Source organism: Ornithorhynchus anatinus, chromosome 2, assembly GCF_004115215.2.
Source record: "Ornithorhynchus anatinus isolate Pmale09 chromosome 2, mOrnAna1.pri.v4, whole genome shotgun sequence".
Taxonomy (NCBI): domain Eukaryota; kingdom Metazoa; phylum Chordata; class Mammalia; order Monotremata; family Ornithorhynchidae; genus Ornithorhynchus; species Ornithorhynchus anatinus.
In genome coordinates this window covers 50,164,634-50,186,936 of record NC_041729.1, presented here as the reverse complement: position 1 = coordinate 50,186,936, position 22,303 = coordinate 50,164,634, and the positions used below count along the sequence as shown (strand labels likewise).

The 22,303-nt window shown below is 49.0% G+C and overlaps 1 protein-coding gene across 1 annotated transcript; it reads right to left on the bottom strand.

Annotated features, from left to right (window-relative positions):
* Positions 1–7,536: 7,536 nt before the first annotated feature.
* RSL1D1 (ribosomal L1 domain containing 1) lies at positions 7,537–21,627 on the bottom strand. Its single transcript, XM_029083130.1, has 11 exons — positions 21,552–21,627; positions 20,140–20,158; positions 19,072–19,216; positions 15,053–15,186; positions 13,374–13,509; positions 11,635–11,783; positions 11,437–11,538; positions 10,697–10,790; positions 10,487–10,612; positions 9,518–9,757; positions 7,537–8,577 (listed from the first exon to the last, which is right to left on the bottom strand). Exons 1-11 carry the CDS (start codon positions 21,625–21,627, stop codon positions 7,720–7,722), a joined length of 2,079 nt encoding a protein of 692 aa, XP_028938963.1. The 3' UTR covers positions 7,537–7,719.
* Positions 21,628–22,303: the final 676 nt, after the last annotated feature.

Sequence of the window (22,303 nt, the reverse complement as noted above, 5' to 3'; positions counted from 1 at the left end):
TTCCAAGAACTGGGAGCTACACCTTGAGGGAGTTAGGAAATGACCTTCTCACAACACGGGTCGGTTCTTAGGTGGAGCAAGATCTACGATTTGACACAAGATAGTTCAGTGTAAGAAGGAACACCCGTTCATTCAGTGGAATTTATTGAGTGCATATTGTGTGCAGAGAACTGTACTAAGTGCTTGAGAGAGTACAATACAAGATAACAGTTGTGAACAGGCCCGTAGCCTCAGCCTCGCTGGGCTGGGACAGAAAGCACTGTGTTTCTTTGCCTATTTGCTGTTTTACAGTACTTAAAACAATAGAATAACAATGAGTGGCATGGGTGGAAAGCTAGTGGTGGACATAGCGATATAGATATTGGTATTGGAAAACACCAATCTTATCACCATTTATGAAATATCCCTGCTAGACTTTAAACTTACTGTGGGCAGGGAACATGTCTACCAACTCTGTTATATTGTACTATCCCAAGCGTTCAGTACAGTGCTCAGCACACCGTTAAGTGCTCAATAAATAAGAATGATTGATTAATTGATCTATTTCCTAACCTACTAATTCTTATTGACTCATGCCTATTCTAAATTCTTTCAAGAACACCTCCCCCCCACCTCTCCTTTACAGAAGAAATGACTATATTTATTTCAAAGAAGAAAGAGAGGAATAAGGAATTCTGTGCTTAACTCTCATGCTAGGACATTTCCTATATGTATAGCGATATAGATGCAGAGAGGAATTAGGGCAAGGTAGGGAAAATAATTCTCTCCAGGACTGACAAGGCCGCTAATCAGCATCATCATTACTATTTACTGAGTGCCTTCTGTGTGCAGAGCACTGTACTAAGCACTTGGGAGAGTACACACACAAATCACTAAAAACAGCCAGAGTTGGCAGACACATTGAATTCCCAGTCTAGAGGAGTAGAGGCAGACATAAGTGTCAATAAATAATTAATGGAAAACATAATTTATTAGCCTAAAATAAACTTTTTCCTCCATGAACCAGTTAACACAGGCTTGCTAAATCCAAGACTTGTGCAGCCAGGTACACAAACTTCGCTTAAATGTTTTTCCCATGTTCTGTTTTAGTGATTTAGTCACAAACCGATCATTGCCTTGCCAGCCCTTCATGGGCGGGGATGTTGTTGTATTTTGCCTTTCCTAATTTCCCTCAGGGCTTCTCCCTTTTCTAACCAAGCTGAGGAGGGTGGGAGAAAAGCAGTTCTCCGTTTTAGGGTCCCCAGAGCAAGACAAAGAGAGCAGAATGATGCCTCTGTGTTCCACTAAATTGTAATTCCTCAAGGACAGGGAATGTGGCTATTAAGTCTTTTCTAACAATAATAATAATGGTATTTGTTACACAGTTACTCTGTGTAGGGAAGCAGCGTGGCTCGGTGGAAAGAGCCCGGGCTTGGGAGTCAGAGGTCATGGGTTCGAATCCCAGATCTGCCACTTGTCAGCTGTGTGACTGTGGGCAAGTCACTTCATTTCTCTGGGCCTCAGTTCCCTCGTCTGTAAAATGGGATGAAGACTGTGAGCCTCGCGTGGGACAATCTGATGACCCTGTGTCTACCCCAGCGCTTAGAACAGTGCTCTGCACATAGCAAGCACTTAACAAATACCAACATTATTATTATTAATTTGTACTAAACCCTGTTCTAAACTGCAGGGTAGATAAATAGATGTTTGGTACAGTTCTTGGCATGGAGTAAGCGTTCAATAAATAGTACTGAGTGATACTCAACCCTCAGGAAAAGCACTTCTCAAAGAGTTCCTGCCCTTCCCTAGGGCAGGGAGGGCAGCGCTTAGAACAGTGCTCTGCACATAGCAAGTCCTTAACAAATATCAACATCATTATTATTATTATTATTGTGTACTAAACCCTGTTTTAAACTCCGGGGTAGATAAATAGGTGTTTGGTACAGTTCTTGGCAAAGAGTAAGTGTTCAATAAATAGTACTGAGTGATGCTCAACCCCCAGGAGAAGCATTTCTCAAAGAGTTTCTGCCCTTCCCTTGGAATTCCCCTGAGGCCGGGAGCTGGCGGGGCGGAGGGGTGGAACCCTCTCGACTGTAAACTCATTGTGGGTAGGAAAGGCATCTGCCAAATCTATTGTACTGTAATAATAATGTTGGTATCTGTTAAGCGCTTACTATGTGCACAGCACTGTTCTAAGCGCCGGGGGAGATACAGGGTCATCAGGTTGTCCCACGTGAGGCTCACAATTAATCCCCATTTTACAGATGAGGGAACTGAGGTCCAGAGAAGTGAAGTGACTTGCCCACAGTCACACAGCCGCCAAGTGGCAGAGGCGGAATTCGAACCCATGACCTCCGACTCCCCCACCCGGGCTCTTTCCATTGAGCCACACTGCTTCCCCTACTCTCCCCAGTGCTTAGGACCGTGCTCTGCACACAGTGAGCACTAAACAAATACCACTGAAGATGAAGATGATGATGAAGAGCCACGGGCTCAGGGAGGTTTTTCGTTCAATGGCCTTTCCTCCGGGAAGTGTTCCCCAAAGAATTTAGTAATTCATAACCCCCGAGTGATGTCCACCGGAGGCATCTATCAACCTAAACGTTTCCTGTTTCTATCGTGAGCAATTTCTGTCAGCTTCCCTGGAACTATGAGCTATTTAAGGTCAGGAAACCTGCATCTTGTTTCTCTCGGATTCTCTCCGGTGCTTAGTACAGTGCTTTGCACTCAGACCACTCAATCAGTACCTTTGATTATTAGCAGCAATGGAATTTATTGAGCTTCTACCATGCCAGCTGCTGCATATCCCCTTTTTACATGGAATTTTTAAGTCCTTACTATGTGCCAGGCAATCAGTCATATTTATTGAGTGCTTACTAAACTCTTGGGAGTCAGGTCCTCTGCCCACAGCGAGCTTACGGTCCAGAGGGGGAGACAGGCATTAATATAAATAAAATTACAACTATGTATACTGCCTTGTCACCAACTTTGCTACGGGGCTGAGGGAGGGGTGAATAATGGGTCCAAATCCAAGGGAAATATGAATGGGAGAAGAAGAAACGAGAGCTTAGTCGGGGAAAGCTTCTTGGAGATGTGCTTTTAATAAAGTTTGAAGGTGGGGAGGGCGATCGTCTGTCAGATATGAAGAGGGAGGGTGTTTCAGGCCAGAGCCAGGATGTGGCCGAGAGGTTGGCGGTGAGATAGATGAGATACTGTACTGCACAGGCGATATACTAAGCACTGGGGTGAGATACAAGCTGAACGGGTTGAACCCAGGCCCTGTCCCAAATGGGGCTCAAAGCCTTAGTCCCTATTTCACAGATGAGGTAACTGAGGCCCAGAAGTGAAGTGACTCAGCCAAGGTCACACAGCAGACAAAGTAGCGGAGCTGGAATTAGAACCTGAGTCCTCTGACTCCCAGGCCCATGCTCTTTTCATTAGGCCACACTGCCTGTGTTGTATTGCTGTTGCTTTGTCCTCTTCCAAGTGCTTAGGAGATTACCCTGCACATAGTAAGCACACGGTAAATACCATCGATTGATATCACCCACCGTGAGCTGTCAGCCATAAAGAGTCCTGGCAAAGGAGTGCGGATGGTTCGGTGCAAGCCATCACTAGGACTGGAAAAAAGAAGCAGGTCTTGCCCTGTTCCCGGAAGGAGATTCCTTTCCTTTCCTCCCCAACTCTGAATCTAAGATCCTATGGTTCAGGATACTCGCTCGGTGTTGTCTCACAATGGGGAAAGAGATAGCAGTGTCCTTGGCTGGTCCCCCACTTTAGTGTCTGAGCAGATTTATTTAGGTGTCGAGCAATGGTATTTATCGAGCGCTGTGTGCAGAGCACTGTACTAAGCATTTGGGAATGCTTAGTACATTCTACTCTACTCCCTCTACTCCCTCTGCCATCCCCCCTTTACCTCTCCGCAGCTAAAGCCTCATTTTCCCCTTTTCCCTCTGCTCCTCCACCTCTCCCTTCCCATCCCCACAGCACTGTACTCGTCCGCTCAACTGTATATATTTTCGTTACCCTATTTGTTTTGTTAATGAATTGTACATCGCCTTGATTCTATTTAGTTGCCATTGTTTTTACGAGATGTTCTTCCCCTTGACGCTGTTTAGTGCCATTGTTCTTGTCTGTCCGTCTCCCCCGATCAGACCGTAAGCCCGTCAAACGGCAGGGACTGTCTCTATCTGTTGCCGACTTGTTCATCCCAAGCGCTTAGTACAGTGCTCTTGCACATAGTAAGCGCTCAATAAATACTATTGAATGAATGAATGAAAGGAAAGTACAATACAACAGGGTTGGCAGACGTGTTTCCTGCCCAATGAGCTTGGCGTGCATTGCTCGTCCCAACTGGAGAAGAGGCTAGAAAAGCTACCCTGCAAAAATTTCAGCAGTGGGGAGGGTAAGGGGCCCGTGGATCATGACTATCACCAGAATCCAAATTATAAGTATGGATTTCTACCTCCTATTATGGAATTTAAGTGCTTACTATGTGTCAAGCGATTAGACTGTAAGCCCGTCAAAGGGCAGGGAATGTCTCTGTTGCTGATTTGTACATTCCAAGCGCTTAGTACAGTGCTCTTCACATAGTAAGCGCTCAAATACTATTGAACGAATGTTCTAAGTGCTGGGGTAGATAGAAGATAATCAGGTTGGACACAGTACCTGACCCCCACGGGGCTCACTGTCTACTCATTATGTGATGTATGAAGTGCTAACTAGTTGCCGAGCACTGTGTTGGTAGGTTTAAGATGATCAGATAGGTCTTAGAGAGCAGAAGATGGTTCCCAGGAGCAGCAGAGGGTCCTTGGTGGTTTATGGGCTCTTTATCTAGGGAGATTCAAGAATAGAGACTTAAAAGAAGTTCTGAAGTCACAGAAGCACAGGTTCACCGAGATGTTTGTGGCAGGGGGAGAATAATTTAGGCTTAGAGATACTAAGGGGAAGGAGAGGAAGAGCAGTTTAGGAATAAACAGGGAATTGTCAGTCCCAAAATTCAAAGTCAGAGGGCCGCACAATCTCTCATGGGGAAACCTTGGGAATTAGTTCTGTTGGAGAGAGCCCTGGACCGGGAATCAAAGAAGAGTTAAATCTTGGTCCCAATTCTGCCTATGGTTTTCGGTGCGGCTTTGGGGAAATCATTTAGTCTCCCTGGGCCTCATTTAGGAAACCTCACAGGGATATTGAGGGGCTAAATGAGGTTTGTGAAATGGAACAGATTCCTTGGGGGACAAAAAAAAAATTTCAAAGGATAATATCCAGGTCCTTCTGACTCCCAGGGCCATGCGCTACATGCTAGGCTATGCTGCTACTCAGGTCCGATTCCCAGACCCGTGCTCTCTTCTCCTGGACCACCACTGGCTCTTAAATGAGGGGGTCCCTCTTAATCACTTCCTAAGCAAGCAGTAATGTAGGGCAACCTTTCTTTCACATGATCCTTAAGTTCTGTCTATTGTTCTAAATTCTATTTTTTTTTTCCTGAAAGAGTACAGAAGGGGAAGAATTTTTATTCAAGGAATAGACGAATTTTTACAATCATCTTGAGTTGCCTTGGGCTTTAAAGGTTATTCTTAATAAAGGGTGACTGTCTTCAGACATTGGAGACACTATGCTGCCTGTCTGCTGTGTGATCTTGGGCAAATCACTCAACTTCTCTGTACCTGTACCCTAACCTCATCTATAAAATGAGGATTAAGACTATGAGCCCCATGTTGGGACACGGACCGTATCCAACCCGATCAGCTTCTATCGACTTCACCATTTAGTAAAGTGCCAGGCACATAGCGCTTAACAAATACCATTTAAAAAAAAAATTAAAAGCTCTAAACTCTGCTCTGCCACTAATCATCACCTAGTATCTCCTTGAAAAATGGGCATACCTGCCTCTCCCAACCTCTGACCCATGTTGAGGATGAGATCATTTATGACAGCACTTTCTGGAAAAATATAAGTTCTCTACCAGATTTTTTATCTGGGCATTGAGACGTTTACGTTATCCAAAGTGTCTTTGAGTTGTTTTGATATTTCTCTACTTAAATAACACATTCTCACAGAAGCACCATCTTCAAATTTTAACCTAAATACTTGGAATCATAAATTTCAGTGACGGAATAAAGTTCCAGAGCCTAGTACGTGAGCCACATGGACATCTTTAATTTCTGATTTGTTTAAAATGAATTTTGCGGCCCATTTAACTACAGATGGTGAAAGACTCTGCTCAGAACCCTTATCTTGCTAATCCAGGTGTCCTTGCCAGTGTCCCATCTGATAATTTTGTATCTACCCCAGAGTTTGATCAATGCCTTCATTATAATTAAGCTAGGGTAAACCCAGAGACTATAACCTAATTCTGACAGGGCAGCATGCTTACAAGTATTTTGAATTTATTAAGCACTTTCTATGTGCTAATAATAATAATGTTGGTATTTGTTAAACGCTTACCATGTGCAGAACGCTGTTCTAAGCGCCAGGGTAGATACAAGGTAATGAGGTTGACCTACGTGAGGCTCAGGCTCACAGTCTTAATCCCCATTTTACCGATGAGGGAACTGGGGCCCAGAGAAGCGAAGTGACTCGCCCACAGCTGACAAGTGGCGGAGCTGGGATTCAAACCCATGACCTCTGACTTCCAAGCCCATGCTCTTGTCACTGAGGCACGCTGCTAGGCACTGTACCAAGCCCTGGGGTAGATAAAAAACAGTTGGGTTGGACACAGTTCCTGTCCCACATGGAGATGTCTTGATGCCCATTTTGCAAGCGAGGTTGACTGAGGCACAAAAGCTGAATGATTTGCCGGTCCCTCAACAAAGGACAGACCTGGGGTGAGAACCCAGGTCCTTCCGACTACCAGGGAGGTGCTCTACCCACTAGACCAAGCTGCTTGATTAATCTCGAGTCTGTCTAGCCTCAAACCTCCAATATATCACGTTTCCTGTTGCCCCCAAGACGATTACAAGGAGGCTTGTAAGTCATGGGCACGATTAATCAATCACTGGTATTTATTAATCACTTTATTAATGGAATTTATGATGTGCAGAGCCCTGTATTCAGCACTGGCAGAGTATAATACAATACTTGGCAGACATTTCCTGCCTACAAGTAACTTAGGAGACAGGCCCGGGGGAAATTTCTCTCCATCGTGAATGGGAAAACATGGCATTTGGGAAAAAGTCCTTCATAGTAGTTGACGCTACTGCATTAAAATCCTAAGTAAAAGCCCTGATTTTGCTGAAAGAGGACAGGTAAGAAATTTTATGAGGAAAATAGACATCGGGATGACGATGGGATTGGTTGAGTTAGGAGTGCTAAAGAACCAGAACGACTAAATACACCTTGGACGTGAGCTCGTTGTGGGCAGGAACACCTCTCCTCGTTGTTTGTAGTGTCTTCTCCCAAGTGCTCTGCACGCAGTAAGCGCTCAATAAATACGATTTAATGAATGAATGAATTCTGGAAGGTTTTGAGGTAACATTACCTATCTGAGATTTCCTTCTTGATTTTTGAAATGTGAGATGAAATACTCTCTGCCCTGAGACTGAAATTAAACCTCAGACAACCCAAGAAAAGTAGGTTTATTTTAAAAATATCCTCAAGTGGTAATACACACCATGGGCAATGTATTCCTGAAAATAGAAGATTACAGGGAAAGGCTAGGCTGGTAAAACCATCGTATGGGGAAGGGGCTAGGGAAACAATGAAAACATTTATTTCCAAACGAGCCACTCATATGCCAAGTCTTTAGGCCGACTGAGGCACTTGTGGCTTCTTGGGGTTTTGCTTTGGGGTTCGGGGAGGTTTCCTAGCTGACTTCATCAGCCTCCCGCCTTTGTTAGGAGTGGCAAAGGACCTGGCCTCCGGCTTCCTGGGAGTCTTTTTCGGGGTTGCCTTCCTTAGGGAAGAAGGGGTTTCTTGCTCGGCCACTTCTGAGATCGTCGCCTTCTTGCCTGGCCTTTTGTGAGGAGTAACAAAGAAGCTGGCCTCTGGCTTTCTGGGAGTCCTTCTCCGAGTTGCCTTCCCTAAGGAAGAAGGGGTTTCTTGCTCGGCCACTTCCGAGATCCTCGGCGTCTTGCCCGGGCTTTCGTCAGGCGTAGCAGAGGAGCTGGCCTCCGGCTTTTTGGGAGTCACTTTCGGTGTTGCCTTACTTAGGGAAGAAAGGATTTCTTGCTCGGCCACTTCCAAGATCCTCGCCTTCTTGCCTGGGTTTTTGTGAGGAGTAACAAAGAAGCTGGCCTCCGGCTTTTTGGGAGTCTTTTTCGGGGTAGCCTTCCTTAGGGAAGAAGGGGTTTCTTGCTCGGCCACTTCCGAGATCCTCGGCTTCTTGCCCGGGCTTTCGTCAGGAGCAGCAGAGGAGCTGGACTCCGGCTTTCTGGGAGTCTTTTTCCGGGTTGCCTTCCTCAGGGACAATGGGGTTTCTTGCTTGGTCACTTCTGAGATCCTCAGCCTCTTGGCTGGGCCATCCAGCCATTCCGTTCCTTGATTCATCTCTTTTGGAGACAGTTCAGTCACGGAAACCTTCCGCTTCTGGCGGGTGGATTGACTTTGAGGACTTTGGACCCCGAGACTCTTTTTGGGCCATTTCTCTTCGGGTTTCGCTTTCTGCAACAGAGGGTGGAAAGAAACAGTAAGAGATGAGAGAATACAAAGATTTGGGGTTGGGGGGAGGGCGGGAATCGAGTACGAACTGATTGTCGCTGGGGGAAAGTGAGGTGATTTGGGATCTCCCCAACCCAGTCGGTCAATAAACTAGAAACAGAGGAATACCCTGTGGCAGAGGTCGGTGCGAGAGTCGAACGGATGGAAAAGGCGGTGCCCGGAGAGCCGGCCCCACCAAGTCACGGCCCCTCGTGTGACGTCCGACCTCATTACGCCACACGATGCCTACGCAGTGCGAGGGCTCAGGCCAAGGTTGGATCTAATGTGGAACTCCTACCTTAGGGGGACAATGTGGGGAAATGCGGGAATATGGGCGAGGCTCCAGGCCGACCCAATCCCCCAGGGGTGGAACACAGGACGTATAGGGTTCCCGAGCCATGTGAATATTGTGCAGGGTGGGGTTTTATAAGGGTTGGCGGGGCATAGGGCAGTTGGTCACCACAGAGCACACCATGCACTTCACTGACACCGAGGGGGACTTCCCTCTGCAGAAGGTCTGGGTTCAGTCCCTGTCCCTCCCTCAGCAACAGAGCGCCGGCAGCTTTCCCCTTCTCGCCAAGGCCTGCAAAGCTCTCTGGCATAGGGGGGTACCCCAAAAGGTTGCCATCCTGCCACCCACCTCTTCCCAAGGGCAAGTAGCGTGTGGAACACGCCGCCGTGACCACGTTAAGGGGACTTGGGACGGCGAGTTCTCCCCACGATGCCCTGCCCTTGCCGCCTCTGTGGTGCCCCCGATGCTTTTTCCCCCGGCTCAGTGAGGCACCAAAGAAAGGGAGAGTGACTAGCAGGGTTTCCTGGACTTCACCTGGCTCATCTGACACAGAGTCGACCATAAAACATTTTCTAGCAGAGACTGTAAAATGCAAGTGCTAAAGAATAATACCCGGGGGGTCTTTTTAGAAGGCCCTATTTGGATGGGAATTAACTGTGGAATTTCCTCTTCAGGCTCCTGTTCTTGCACTGCTGTGGTTTTGGCCTTTTCTTTCTGTTCTTTTTCAAGGCCGGCGACAGACGGAACCCCAGCACCAGGACCGGCACTGCGTTGCTTCTTCACCTCTGGGCGAGGGGCGGGTTTTTTGGAGGCTTTTATTTTCTCTGCTTTCATTTCTCCTTGTGTTTCTTTCTGCGAATTAAACCAGACAGATTTTAGCAGCACGCGGGGCTCCGACCTACGTCACGGCTCCGATCACACCGTGACGAGGGGCGTGGGTGCCCTAAAACTCCAGGCAGCCCAGCGGCACGTCCTTCGGCTGGCCAACTTCAAGCAACCCTTCCTTAAGCACACGTTTTTCCGGGTGTGATTTAGTCCAGGATTCGAGAAGACAGCGCCTGCCCTACCAAACCTTTCGACGGTGCTCCTGCCAAATGGCACCGGTGACCCTTCCTCTCCCTCGCTGCCCAAGGAGGGGCTGAATGCAAGCTGAATGAAGGCCGGGAGCGAGGGAGGAGGAACCGGGCAGAAAGTCCAAGCCACGATCGTGGCGAGTCGCTTCCCTTCTCTGTGCGCCTCAGTTTCCTCACCTATCAAACTGAGATTCAACACCTGTTCTCTCTCCCCCTTACAGGGACCGGAACCGTACCCAATCTGTCTACGCCACATTTAGTTATACAGTAATTGGCACACAATAATCGCTTAATACCACAATCAGTACTATTGTGTTCCCAAAGGCTACGGCACCCGAAACCAACCCTGCCAAAATTCAGGAACTGTTTTTTCCCGCCTCGGTCTCCGCTCCCAGATCCCTCCGGGTCCCAGAATCGGCCCGGGGGCTGAAGCCTGCTGCGGCGACTAGATCCGAGGTGGCCCTCGCCCACCAAGGCCGCCCCGGACAACTGCCGAATTCAGCCTTACTTGTTTTTTTGGTTTAGCGAAGGCGGGTCTTGGGAGATCCTTGAATTCATTGAGAAAGGAAGAGAAGATGGGAAGAGAGACAGATCTTTCTGTTTTCATGTAAATCATTTTTACATTTTTCCATTTCTGCAACCAGGAAAAAGTATACGTTAGCACACCGATGCTTTAGCAAATTCAGAATTCAAATCAGAGAGAGACACACTTAAGTACCTCCGGCAACTTCTCCGAGAGCACTTCTACTGTGGAAATCACATTAGCCACAATCTCCTTAATCTTCATTCCAGTGTGACCGACCTGAACCGAACTGAAAGGGAAGGGAAATTTTCGTTTAAGGCCAAAGTGGCTCTCAGAATCCCGGAGCTTCGGAGCGAAGCAACCGCTCGAGGCCTGAACCCCTGGTGGGAAGCTGTTTGACTAAAGGAGGAGGAGGAGAAGGGTCTCTGAGTCCCATAAGCCTTGGGCAGCTCACAGAATCCTTTCCTTCTCTCCCTCCACTTTCCCTCCAAAAGTCAACTCATTCAGGATGCATGTGGCTCCCGGATTTGGGCCCTTGAAGCGCTCTGTGAGGCCTTGCTTATGATTCTTCAAATAAGGTGACCTTTTTTTTCCCCAGGTGCTAAGGGTGGACAGACCGTGTCACGGACTAGCCGAAGGAAGGATTCACCAGCAAATCTGGGGCAAAAAGCCACACGCAAAAGGTAGGGCAGGAGGGCGGAGGAGAGGGTTGGAATCGCCTTAAAACGCCCAGGCTGGATATTAGCTTGGTTGCCTGAATTCCTCGACAGCAAGATATTCTTTCCCAAACCAAAGAACTCTGTGCCTTGGACAGATCGATGCCTCTTGGCCAGTGTCACTGACCTGATCCTCAATGAAGGAAGTGACTGAATATTGTGACCAATCACCTCGTCGAGCAGGGCTCAACCGAATCACCGCCACGCTCTGAAACCTACCTGCAACCGCCACGATTAGAGATGGCCATCGAAGTTCCTTGGATAACTTTTTGCAACTGCTGGGCCAGATTCGCGCACGTCATATTTACAGGTAAAGGGTCTCTTAAAAAGAAACAAAGAAAAGAAAGTCCAACCGGGCACTGCCTCGGGGGGGCCGAAGCGAGTCCCTTCAACCATTTACACGAAGGAGCGACTTACTTCTTGCGCAAATAGAAATGTTTCCCTAAATGGGAGGGCAGAAGCCGCTTGATTCTGTCATCACACAGGAAGACACTGAAACTATTCAGGAGGCGACGCTTGGCTTCGAACGGTTTATATTCTGTTTTTAAAGTCTTAAAGGGAATCACCTGGAAAAAGGGTAGAGAGAGAATCGGGTCTCGGAAATGGTCTGACCGGTACACTGCCCCTTCGATCCTCACCCACCGCAGGGGGACCACCACCACCTTTCTGCAGTCATCTCACTGTCCCCTCCTCCTGGCCGACCCATAACCTCCACATTCTGACACCCACCTTCTCCTCAACACCCGACTGAGCCGAAGAGCTCCCTGACACTCTGCCGGGCGGCTGTCATCAACCGGCCGGTCCGGTGGGCGTATCGTATTGGCCACCCCGGAGGGAGCCGAGTTTCGGAGAGCTACGGGCTCCACGGGGCTTCCCTTCCTTCCCCTCGACACGCCCACATCCTACCCGGCCCGTCCTCGGACACGTTCGGAATCCGGATACGCCCAAGGAGCCAGACATTTGTCCCTCGGCCTGAGCCACATCCAAAGACCTCCTGACATCTCCCCTCTTCCAAAGAGCAGGTAAGGACTTAACTATACCTGTTCTCAGCAGACCCTGCATTCTACCTCAAGAGCTCACGAAAATGTCATCTTTGCTCTTGGCACTACAAACAGCTCAGCAGACAAGACAGGAGTACTGAAGTCTACTTCGGCACAAGAGGATAATTTAGTAAGTGCTCATCAGGTGTCCAGTATGGTGCTGGGGGGTGTACACAGAAGCTGTGAGATCAAACGGTCCCCAAGAGCATCACAATTCCATAAAAGTAGGGACCTGAAAAATTCCCATTTTACAGAGGAGGAAAATGAGGTTGCAGAAGGGTTACGTAACTTGCCCAAAGTCACACAGCAGGGCAGTGGTAGAGATGAGGCTAGAATCCTGGTCTCTCGCCTCCTCTCTTTTGTGATATTGGGTACGCTCTTACGTGCCCCGTAGTGGGCTCGTTGTGGGCAGGGAATGCGTCCGCTACACTGTTCTCTCCCAAGTGCTTAGTACAGTGCTCTGCACACGGTAAGTGCTCAAAAAATACGACTGATCGGATTGATTGAAGTACTGCAGGCAGGGCTGTGGTGGATGGGAGACAATCAGGTTGGACACAGTCCCACATGGGGCTCTTTGGGTAAGTAGGAATTTTCCTTTCGCAAATGAGGACAGTGAGGCACAGAAATTAAGTGACTCACCCAGGGTCACACCGCAGGCAAGTGGTAGAGCCGGGATCAGAATCCAGGTCCTCTGACTCCCAGGCCTGTGCTCTTTCCACAAGACCACACCGCTTCCCAAAATGTTCAATACAATAGCCATTTTACCTGCTCCATAAACACACAGAATATTAAGAAATTACATGGAGAAGCAGCGTGGCTCAGTGGAAAGAGTTTGGGCTTGCGAGTCAGAGGTCATGAGTTCAAATCCCGCTCTGCCACTTCTCAGCTGTGTGACTGTGGGCAAGTCACTTCACTTCGCGGTGCCTCAGTTACCTCATTTGTAAAATGGAAATTTAACTGTGAGTCCCACGTGGGACAACCTGATTACCCTGTATCTACCCCAGTGCTTAGAACAGTGCTCTGCACGTAGTAAGTGCTTAACAAATACTAACATTATTATTATTATTGACCCGGCACTTTCCCAGCTTTTTAAGAATGACCACTTTTGCCCTTTACCTGACTAATGTTGACGTTTTGCTGTCCCAGAAGTTTTCTGTAGTGGTTTTCTGTCTGTTCTGCAGTTAACTTGGGCTCATCCCTGGTAAACAGGCAAACTTCAACTGTATCATGTCGAATACTAAAAGGCAGGGGTCTAAAATTAAAGAGAACATTGGGGAAGGGGAGAAGTGAGCGCTGAATTCTATTAAAATAGATGAGAAAATGCAACCAAGAGCTAGGCGTACGAAATGCAAACAAAACTCTCTAACCTCGACTTCCTAGATACACCCAAGAGTCATCAAGCCTACAGAGGTCCTTCGGCTAGTCTTCGGCTGACAAAACTGATGTTAAATCAAGATCACAAAAATCCCATTGGCATCGCGATTCAGAATGCTTAGAGCACCCCCATCACGACCTTCTTATCCAAGAAAACAGCAACCACTCGGGCCAGGAATACAGCCAAAACACAGGGACGGGGCATTAAATAATGGTATTTATTCACTGTGTGCACAGTACTGTACTAAACCCGTGGGAGAGGGCAAGAGAATTAGTAGAAAAGATCAAGGTGTTTACCTTACCAACTAGAGGGGAAAGAGAGACACTAAGAACACATAGGAGGAAGGAAGAGAATATGAAGATGTGTACAACAAGAGGAGGCTGTGAGGACTTTGGTGTTTAGGCGATACAAAAGCGCTGATGTGGGAAATGGGAAATATGTGGTGGACAAATTAGAAAGTAGTCAGGGAAGGGCTCCAGGAGGAGGCCAGACGGGCTTCTGAAGATGGGAAGGAGAGCTGTTTTCAGTCAAATATGGTGGGGGGAGGGCATGGGCACGGGGTTGACAACTGGAGGGACAAAAATGAAGCACGAGAGGAACAGAGAAGTTGAGCTCCGATGCTGTGGGAGAAAAGAGCAGGGAGGTCGTGAAGGGAGAGGGCTGACTGAGTTCCTTCAAACCAGTTGTCAGGAGTTTCTATTTGATGTGAAGATTGGGCATTCGGGGGGTTGAGTGGAGATAAAATAATAATAATGGTTCTTGTTACGTGTCCAGTATCCAGCTGGGGTAGATAGAAGACCCAGCCCTTGTCCCTTATGAGGCTCTCAGTCTAAATAAGTACCATTATTATTAATGATTATCTGGTCTAGAGAGGAGAGAAAATAGTGGAGGAGAGATCACCAAGGAAGCTGATGCAGTAGTCACACTGTGGGGACACGCCAGAAGGCAGTTTGTTGGAAAGGGCAGATCCTGCAAATATTAGGACAGAAGAGCAGAGGAGGATATAGCTGAAGATGAGGGGCTGAAAGAGAGGGAAGAGTCAGGGCACATTCACGAATAGGCTAATAACCAGTAGCAAATATCTAGATCACTGCCTTAAATGCTTCGCTGCCAGGTAAATTCTACAGGTGTGTGTAAAAAAGCCAAAGAAACGCTCACAGAAACCAAACCGGTGATGGGCCTGCTGATTACCCACCGGGAAATAAGGACCGTATGGAAGAGTTCAGTGTATGGCCAACCTAGATTTTGTGAGTACTGACATTATGATTTTCTTTCTATCTTACAGGTGTGTAAAAAAGCCAAAAAAAGCTCACAGAAACGAAACCGGTGATGGGCCTGCGGATTACCCACCGGGAAATAAGGACCGTTTGGAACAGGAAGAGTTTAATGTATGGCAAACCTAGATTTTGTGAGTACTTACATGCCGATTTTCTTTCTGACTTGGGGTATTTTCCATAATACCACCATTAAAAAGATATTCTCGTAGTCACTCAAGAGCAAATTATTCTTCTGAATTCCCGGATGTTTTAGGAGAGTCTCAACCGCTTTTTTAATCTGGTAAATAAACAAATATTAAAATGTGATTATTCTGTTCAGCTTTTTGGCCATACCCACAATTTCCACTCTATCTCCACCCCAGAGACCTGCATCTTTATATTGCCCTTTCAAGATACTTTTCTTTGAGCACAGCAACAGAAGAATCCTATTAAATCGGTTCACCGATCAGGGGTTTATCCGCCACATTTGGAAGATGTGACCCATCGGTTCTACGTATTCCAGATGGCTTTTCTGCAATTCCCTTCATTGCTCAACCTCTCCTCCAAGAAGCACTCCCAGATTAGCCCCACCTAATTATGTTAGAATCTGGATATATCTGTGCACATACCTATGTGACTGCTTTGTGGTCTTGTGTACTCCTTAGATAGCTAAAAATCGGGTCATTTTTGTCAGCCCGACAGGCTCGAGGCAGGAACCGCTTGATTTCTACGGTATATTCTCAAGCACCTACCTAGCTCTGCACGAGGTAGCTTGGCTGCTCAATAAATGTAGTGCTTTTTATGGCATTTAAGCGCTTACCATGTGCCAGGCACTGTACTAAGCACTGTGGTAATCAGGTGGGACACAATCCATGGAGCTCAGTCTTAATCCCCATTTTGCGGAGGAGCTAACTGAGGCACAGAGAAGTGAAGTGACTTGCCCACACAGCAGACCAGAGGTGGAGCGGGGATTAGAACCCAGGCCCACGCTCTACCCAGTAGGCCGAGTTGCCGGACATAATAACGTTGGTATTTGTTAAGCGCTTACTATGTGCAGAGCACTGTTCTAAGTGTTGGGGTAGATACAGGGTAATCGGGTTGTCCTACGTGAGGCTCACAGTCAATCCCCATTTTACAGATGAGGGAACTGAGGCCCAGAGAAGTGAAGTGACTTGCCCACGGTCACACGGCTGACAAGTGGCAGAGCCGGCATTCGAACCCAGGACCTCTGACTCCCAAGCCCGGGCTCTTTCCACTGAGCCACGCTGCTTCTCCGGACATGCGCTACGATCTTAGTTCCTGTAGCTCCTCTAGATGGTAAGCTCCAACAACTCCGGTATACGGAACTCTCCCAAGCGCTTAGCACAGCGCTCTGCATATAGTAAGCGCTGACTACAATTGACTGATCGATCGTGGCGCCGGCTAATGTCACTTTCCACGACGGCCGGAGGGGGAATGGTGGTCGAGGTCTCCAGGACAGGAGAGAGTTGGCCTGCAGGAGTTTGGGGAAGGCAGGTATAAAAAGAGAAAGGGGGGAGCGGCTCCTCTCCCTTCCCCTCTGGACACAATTCCTCAGGACCTTGCAAACTCTCTACCCACCTTTCCGCTCTACCTCCCCGCAGCACTTGTGTATATATGTAAATATTTATTATTTGCTTTATTTTAATAATGATGTGCTCATATCTGTAATTCTAGATGCTATCGATGCCTGTCCACTCGCTTTGTTGTCTGTCTCCCCCGCCTTCTAGACTGTCAGCCGGCTGTTGGGTAGGGATGGTCTCTCTTTGTTGCCGATTTGTCCTTTCCAAGCGCTTAGCCCAGTGCTCTGCACCCAGTAAGTGCTCGATAAATATGAGTGAACGGATGAACCTCTCACCCAAAGAAAAATAATGATGATGCACTTGTTAAGCGCTTCCTAAGGGCAAAGCACCGTTCTAAGCGCTGGGGAGGAGACAAGGTGATCAGGTTGTCCCACGTGGGGCTCACCGTCTTAATGCCCACTTTACAGATGAGGGAACTGAGGCCCAGAGAAGCGAAGTGACTTGCCCCAAGTCACACAGCTGACAAGCGGATTTGAACCCAGATCTCTGACTCCCCAGGATGGCGGTAGTGGTCAGAGCCTGGACCTGGGAGTCAGAAGGTCGTGGGTTCTAATCCCCGGCTCTGCCACTTGTCTGCTGTGCGACCTTGGGCAAGAGACTTCAGGGAGGGATGGAGCTCGGCGGGAGAGCGCACGCTTTGCATGTGTGAGGTCCTGGGTTCGACCCCCGGCATGTCCAGGAAGCGGATATTTTCCAGCGCTTAGAACAGCGCAAGGCACATAGTAAGCGCTTAACAAATGCTTTTACGTGCTTTAACAAACGCTTTAATGCTGGTCGAATTGTTTGGTTTTGTTGTCTCTCTCCCCCTTTTAGACTGTGAGCCCGTTGTTGGGCAGGGATCGTCTCTTTTTGCGGCCCAACTGTCCCTTCCAAGTGCTTAGTCCTGTGCTCTGCACATAGTAAGTGCTCAATAAATTCAACTGAATGATTTTATTAATGATGTGTCTATATTTATGATTCTACTCTGGGGCCCAATTGTACCTTCCAAGCGCTTCGCCCAGTGCTCTGCACACCGTAAGCGCTCCATAAATACGACTGATTTTATGAATGATGTCTATATATCTATGATTCTACAGATCAATTTTGATGCTATTGGTGCCCGACTGCTTGTTTCGTTGTCTCTCTCCCCCCCGTTTAGACCGTGAGCCCATCGCTGGGCAGGGCTGGTCTCTCTCTGGGGCCCAACTGTACCTTCCAAGCGCTTCGCCCAGTGCTCTGCGCACCGTAAGCGCTCAAGAAATAGGACTGAATGAACGAATGAGCAAATACCGTTATTATTATTATCATTCCTCCGCTTCTGCGGGCCTCAGCTCCCTCACCCCTAAAGCGGGGATGGAGCCTGTGAGCCCCACGTGGGGCCGGGATCCTGCGTTCATTCCGAGGCGCCTACTGTGTGCGGCGCACTGGACTGAGCGCTCGGGAGGTTCAGTTTGGCGGTACAGGGTGGCTGGCGCAGAGTGAGCGCCTCACAAATGATAAGAACAACGATGATGATGGCGGTATTTGGTGGTATCCAAGCCCGGGCTTGGGAGTCGGAGGTCATGGGTTCAAATCCTAACTCAGCCACTTGTCAGCTGTGTGACTGTGGGCAAGTCACTTCACGGCTCTGGGCCTCAGTTCCCTCATCTGTAAAATGGGGATGAAGGCTGTGAGCCCCACGTGGGACAACCTGATGACCCTGTATCTTCCCCCAGCGCTTAGAACAGTGCTCTGCACCTCGTTTAACAAATACCGACATTATTATTAAGTGACTTCATTGCTCTGGGCCTCAGTGCCCTCATCTGGAAAATGGGGATGAAGGCTGTGAGCCCCACGTGGGACCACCTGATGACCCTGCATCCTCCCCCAGCGCTTAGAACAGTGCTCTGCACCTCGTTTAACAAATACCGACATTATTAAGTCACTTCACTGCTCCGGGCCTCGGTTCCCTCATCTGTAAAATGGGGATGAAGGCTGTGAGCCCCACGTGGGACAACCTGATGACCCTGTATCTTCCCCCAGCGCTTAGAACAGTGCTCTGCACCTCGTTTAACAAATACCAACATTATTAAGTGACTTCACTGCTCCGGGCCTCGGTGCCCTCATCTGGAAAATGGGGATGAAGGCTGTGAGCCCCCCGTGGGACCACCTGATGACCCTGCATCCTCCCCGGCGCTTAGAGCAGTGCTCTGCACCTAGTAAGCGCTTCACGAACACCGACATCGTGATGATTATGGGCGGAGCGCTTACTAGGTGCCAAGCCCTGTTCTAAGCGCTGGGGAAGGCAAGGAGGTCGAGGCACGTGGGGCTCCCGGGGCGGTGACTTGCCCAAGGTCTCCCAGAGCCGAGAGGCGGCGGGGATCAATAATAATCAAATGTTGGTATTTGTGAGGCGCTTCCTATGTGCGCAGCACTGTTCTAAGCGCCGGGGGGGGGGGGGGATGCAGGGGAATGAGGCGGTCCCACGTGGGGCTCACGGTCCTCATCCCCATTTTGCGGAGGAGGGCACTGAGGCCCGGTGAAGTGCCGGGTCCCCGGTCCCGCTGCTGACGGGTGGCGGGGTGGGGATTCGAACCCAGGACCGCCCGCGGCGATCCCGCTACCTGCGGCTTGGGCACCAGCTCCGTCCGATGCTGCTTCTTCTTCTTCTTCGTCGTCGTCGTCTGCTCGCCAGGCGGGCTGCTGATGATGATGCTGCTGCTGCTGCTGCTGCCGTTGCTGCCGTTGCCGCTGCCGCCGCTGCTGCTCCTCTTCCTCGCCGCCGCCGCCGCCGCCGCCGCCGCCGCCGCCGCCGCCGCCATGATGCCCCGCACGCGTGTGGGCAGCGAAGGGACCTCGGCGCGCCTGCGCAGTGACCGCCCGCCCGCGCGCCGCCGGAAGCGGACGAGGCGCCCTTCCGGCCTGCGGGCGGCACGCGGCCGCCGGGGAGCGCGTGCGCGCAGCCGAGGGGGAGGGGCCGGAGAGGGAGGGGGCGGAGGGGGGGACGGTGTGCCAAGGAGGGGCCGTCACGGGGCCGCGCCTGCGCGGGCCCCCTTCATTCATTCATTCATCCATCCATCCATCCATCCATCCATCCATCCATCCATCCATCCATTCATCCATCCATTCATTCTTCATCCATTCTACACCCATCCATCCATCCATCCATCCATCCATCCATCCATCCATCCATCCATCCATCCATCCATCCACTCATCCATTCATTCTTCATCTATTCTTCATCCATTCTTCATCCATCCATCCATTCTTCATCCATTCTTCATTCATTCATCCATCCATCCATTCTTCATCCATCCATCCATCCATCCATCCATTCATTCTTCATCTATTCTTCATCCATTCTTCATCCATCTATTCATCCATCCATCCATTCTTCATTTATTCATCCATCCATCCATTCTTCATCCATCCATCCATTCATTCATGCATCCATCCATCCATCCATCCATCCATCCATCCATCCTTCATCCATTCTTCATCCATCCATTCATTCATCCATCCATCCACCATTATTCATCCATTCATTCATCCATTCATCCATCTATCCACTCATTCATCCATTCATCCATTCTTCATCCATCCATCCATTCATCCATCCATCCATCCATCCATCCATCCATCCATCCATCCATCCATCATCCTCCTACCTCACCTCCCTTTGTTTGAATTACCGTACTTTCAAATTCATCTCTGGAGGAGAAGAGAGAGAGGAGGGGGCTGCCACCCCCAGCACAGAGGCTGGTCCTGGAAATGGGAACTGGCACTCTGCACAGGGAACTGGTTCTTTCTGACCCGACTGTGGAACGGAGAAGACCCGGGGCCCTAAATTCTCTAGGTGGATCAAACCTCCCATTGCCCTCAGTCCTGTCTGCAGACTCATCTTGCATATCTTCAGACGCGGAGAAGGGGCATCTGTGGCCTTGACAGTGGTGGCTTCTGGGGGTTGGGGGAGGGAGAAGTCTAGTGTCAGGAGTAGGACAGGGTGACATTAGCATGTCACCCCTGTTCCTCTTTGAGGATCAGAGCCGTGTGGACTTAGGTTCTACAGCAGGAGTGCAGGGACTGAATTCTGTCCAGTCTTTCATTATTCTGGGCATCCAGTCCCTGGAGAATGACTAACAGACTTGAGAATATGAAGATGGGGTTAGTTAAGGGTTTTGAGCTAGCTGCGGGATGTAGTAGTCTGCTTAATAATAATAATAATAATTATGGTATTTGTTAAGTGCCAAGCACTGAGATAGATATAAGGTAATCAGGTTGTCCCATGTGGGGCTCACAGTCTTAATCCCCATTTTACAGATGAGGCAACTGAGGCACAGAGAAGTTAAGTACTTGCCCAAGGTCACACAGCACACAAGTGGGAGAGATGGGATTAGGACCCACATCCTCTCACTCCCCAGCTCTTGCTGTTTCCACTAAGCCACACTGCTGGGGAGATAATAATAATACTCATGCTATATGTGAAGCACTTACTATGTGCTAAGCGCTGTTCTAAGTTCTGGGATAGATACAAGGTAATCGGGTTGTCCCACATGGGGCTCATAGTCAATCCCCATTTTACAGATGAGGAAACTGAGGCACAGAGAAGATACGTGACTTGCCTAAAGTCACACAGCTGACAAGTGGCGGTGCCGGGCTTAGAACCCACGACCTCTGACTCCCAAGCCCGTGCTCTTTCCGCTAAGCCACGATGGCAAGCTGCAGTTGTTAAACGTCACCTCTATTGGGCAGTCCACATTTCAGGAAGACTCATGTTTGTAACCTAGATGGTTTTCGTGGCTCAGTGGAAAGTGCCCGGGCTTGGGAGTCAGGGGTCCTGGGTTCGAATCCTGCCTCTGCCACTTGTCAGCTGTGTGACTGTGGGCAAGTCACTTCACTTCTCTGTGCCTCAGTTACCTCATCTGTAACAATGGGGATTAAGACTGTGAGCCTCACGTGGGACAACCTGATTACCCTGTATCTCCCCCAGCGCTTAGAACAGTGCTCTGCACATAGTAAGCGCTTAATACCATCATTATTATTATTATCATTATTTATTTTTTCGCCAGCCTATCTCTCCCTTTCTATCAGTCAAATGGCTCACCTGGAGTCTGAAGTGTCCAACAGATGTGATCCTTAGCAGGTGACGGAGGGCAGGACGGGGAGACCTTGGCCTCCATAGTCACTCACTCAGGCGAGTCTTCCGGGACCAGATGTCTTAACACCAGATCTCACAACGCCAGACATGATGGAGTGCTTACTGTGTGCAAAGCACCGCACAAGGTGCTTGTGAGAGTACAATAAGACAGACACATTCCCTGCCCACAACCCCAAGGCCTCTTGGTAAGAGCACCGGCTTGGGAGTCAGAGAATGTGGATTCTAATCCCATCTCTGCCACTTGTCTGCTGTGTGACCTTGAGCCAGTCACTTAACTTCTCTGTTCCTCAGTTCCCTCATCTGTAAAATGGGGATTAAGACTGTGAGCCCCTCATAGGACGATCTGATCACCTCGTATCTATCCTAGCGCTTAGAACAGTGCTTGGCACATAGTAAGTGCTTAACATATAGCATAATAACTCAGTATCGTACTCCCCCAGCACATCCTACAGTTCTCGGTACACAGTCCACGCTCAATAATCACCAGTATGTTTTCACCTCGTGCTCTCCTTAGTGGCTAGAGCCCAGGCCTGGGTGTCTAAAGGTAAAGGCCTCTCCCTTCCCATCCCCACAGCACTGTACTTGTCCGCTCAACTGTATATATTTTCGTTACCCTATTTATTTTGTTAATGAATTGTACATCGCCTTGATTCTATTTAGTTGCCATTGTTTTTACGAGATGTTCTTCCCCTTGACGC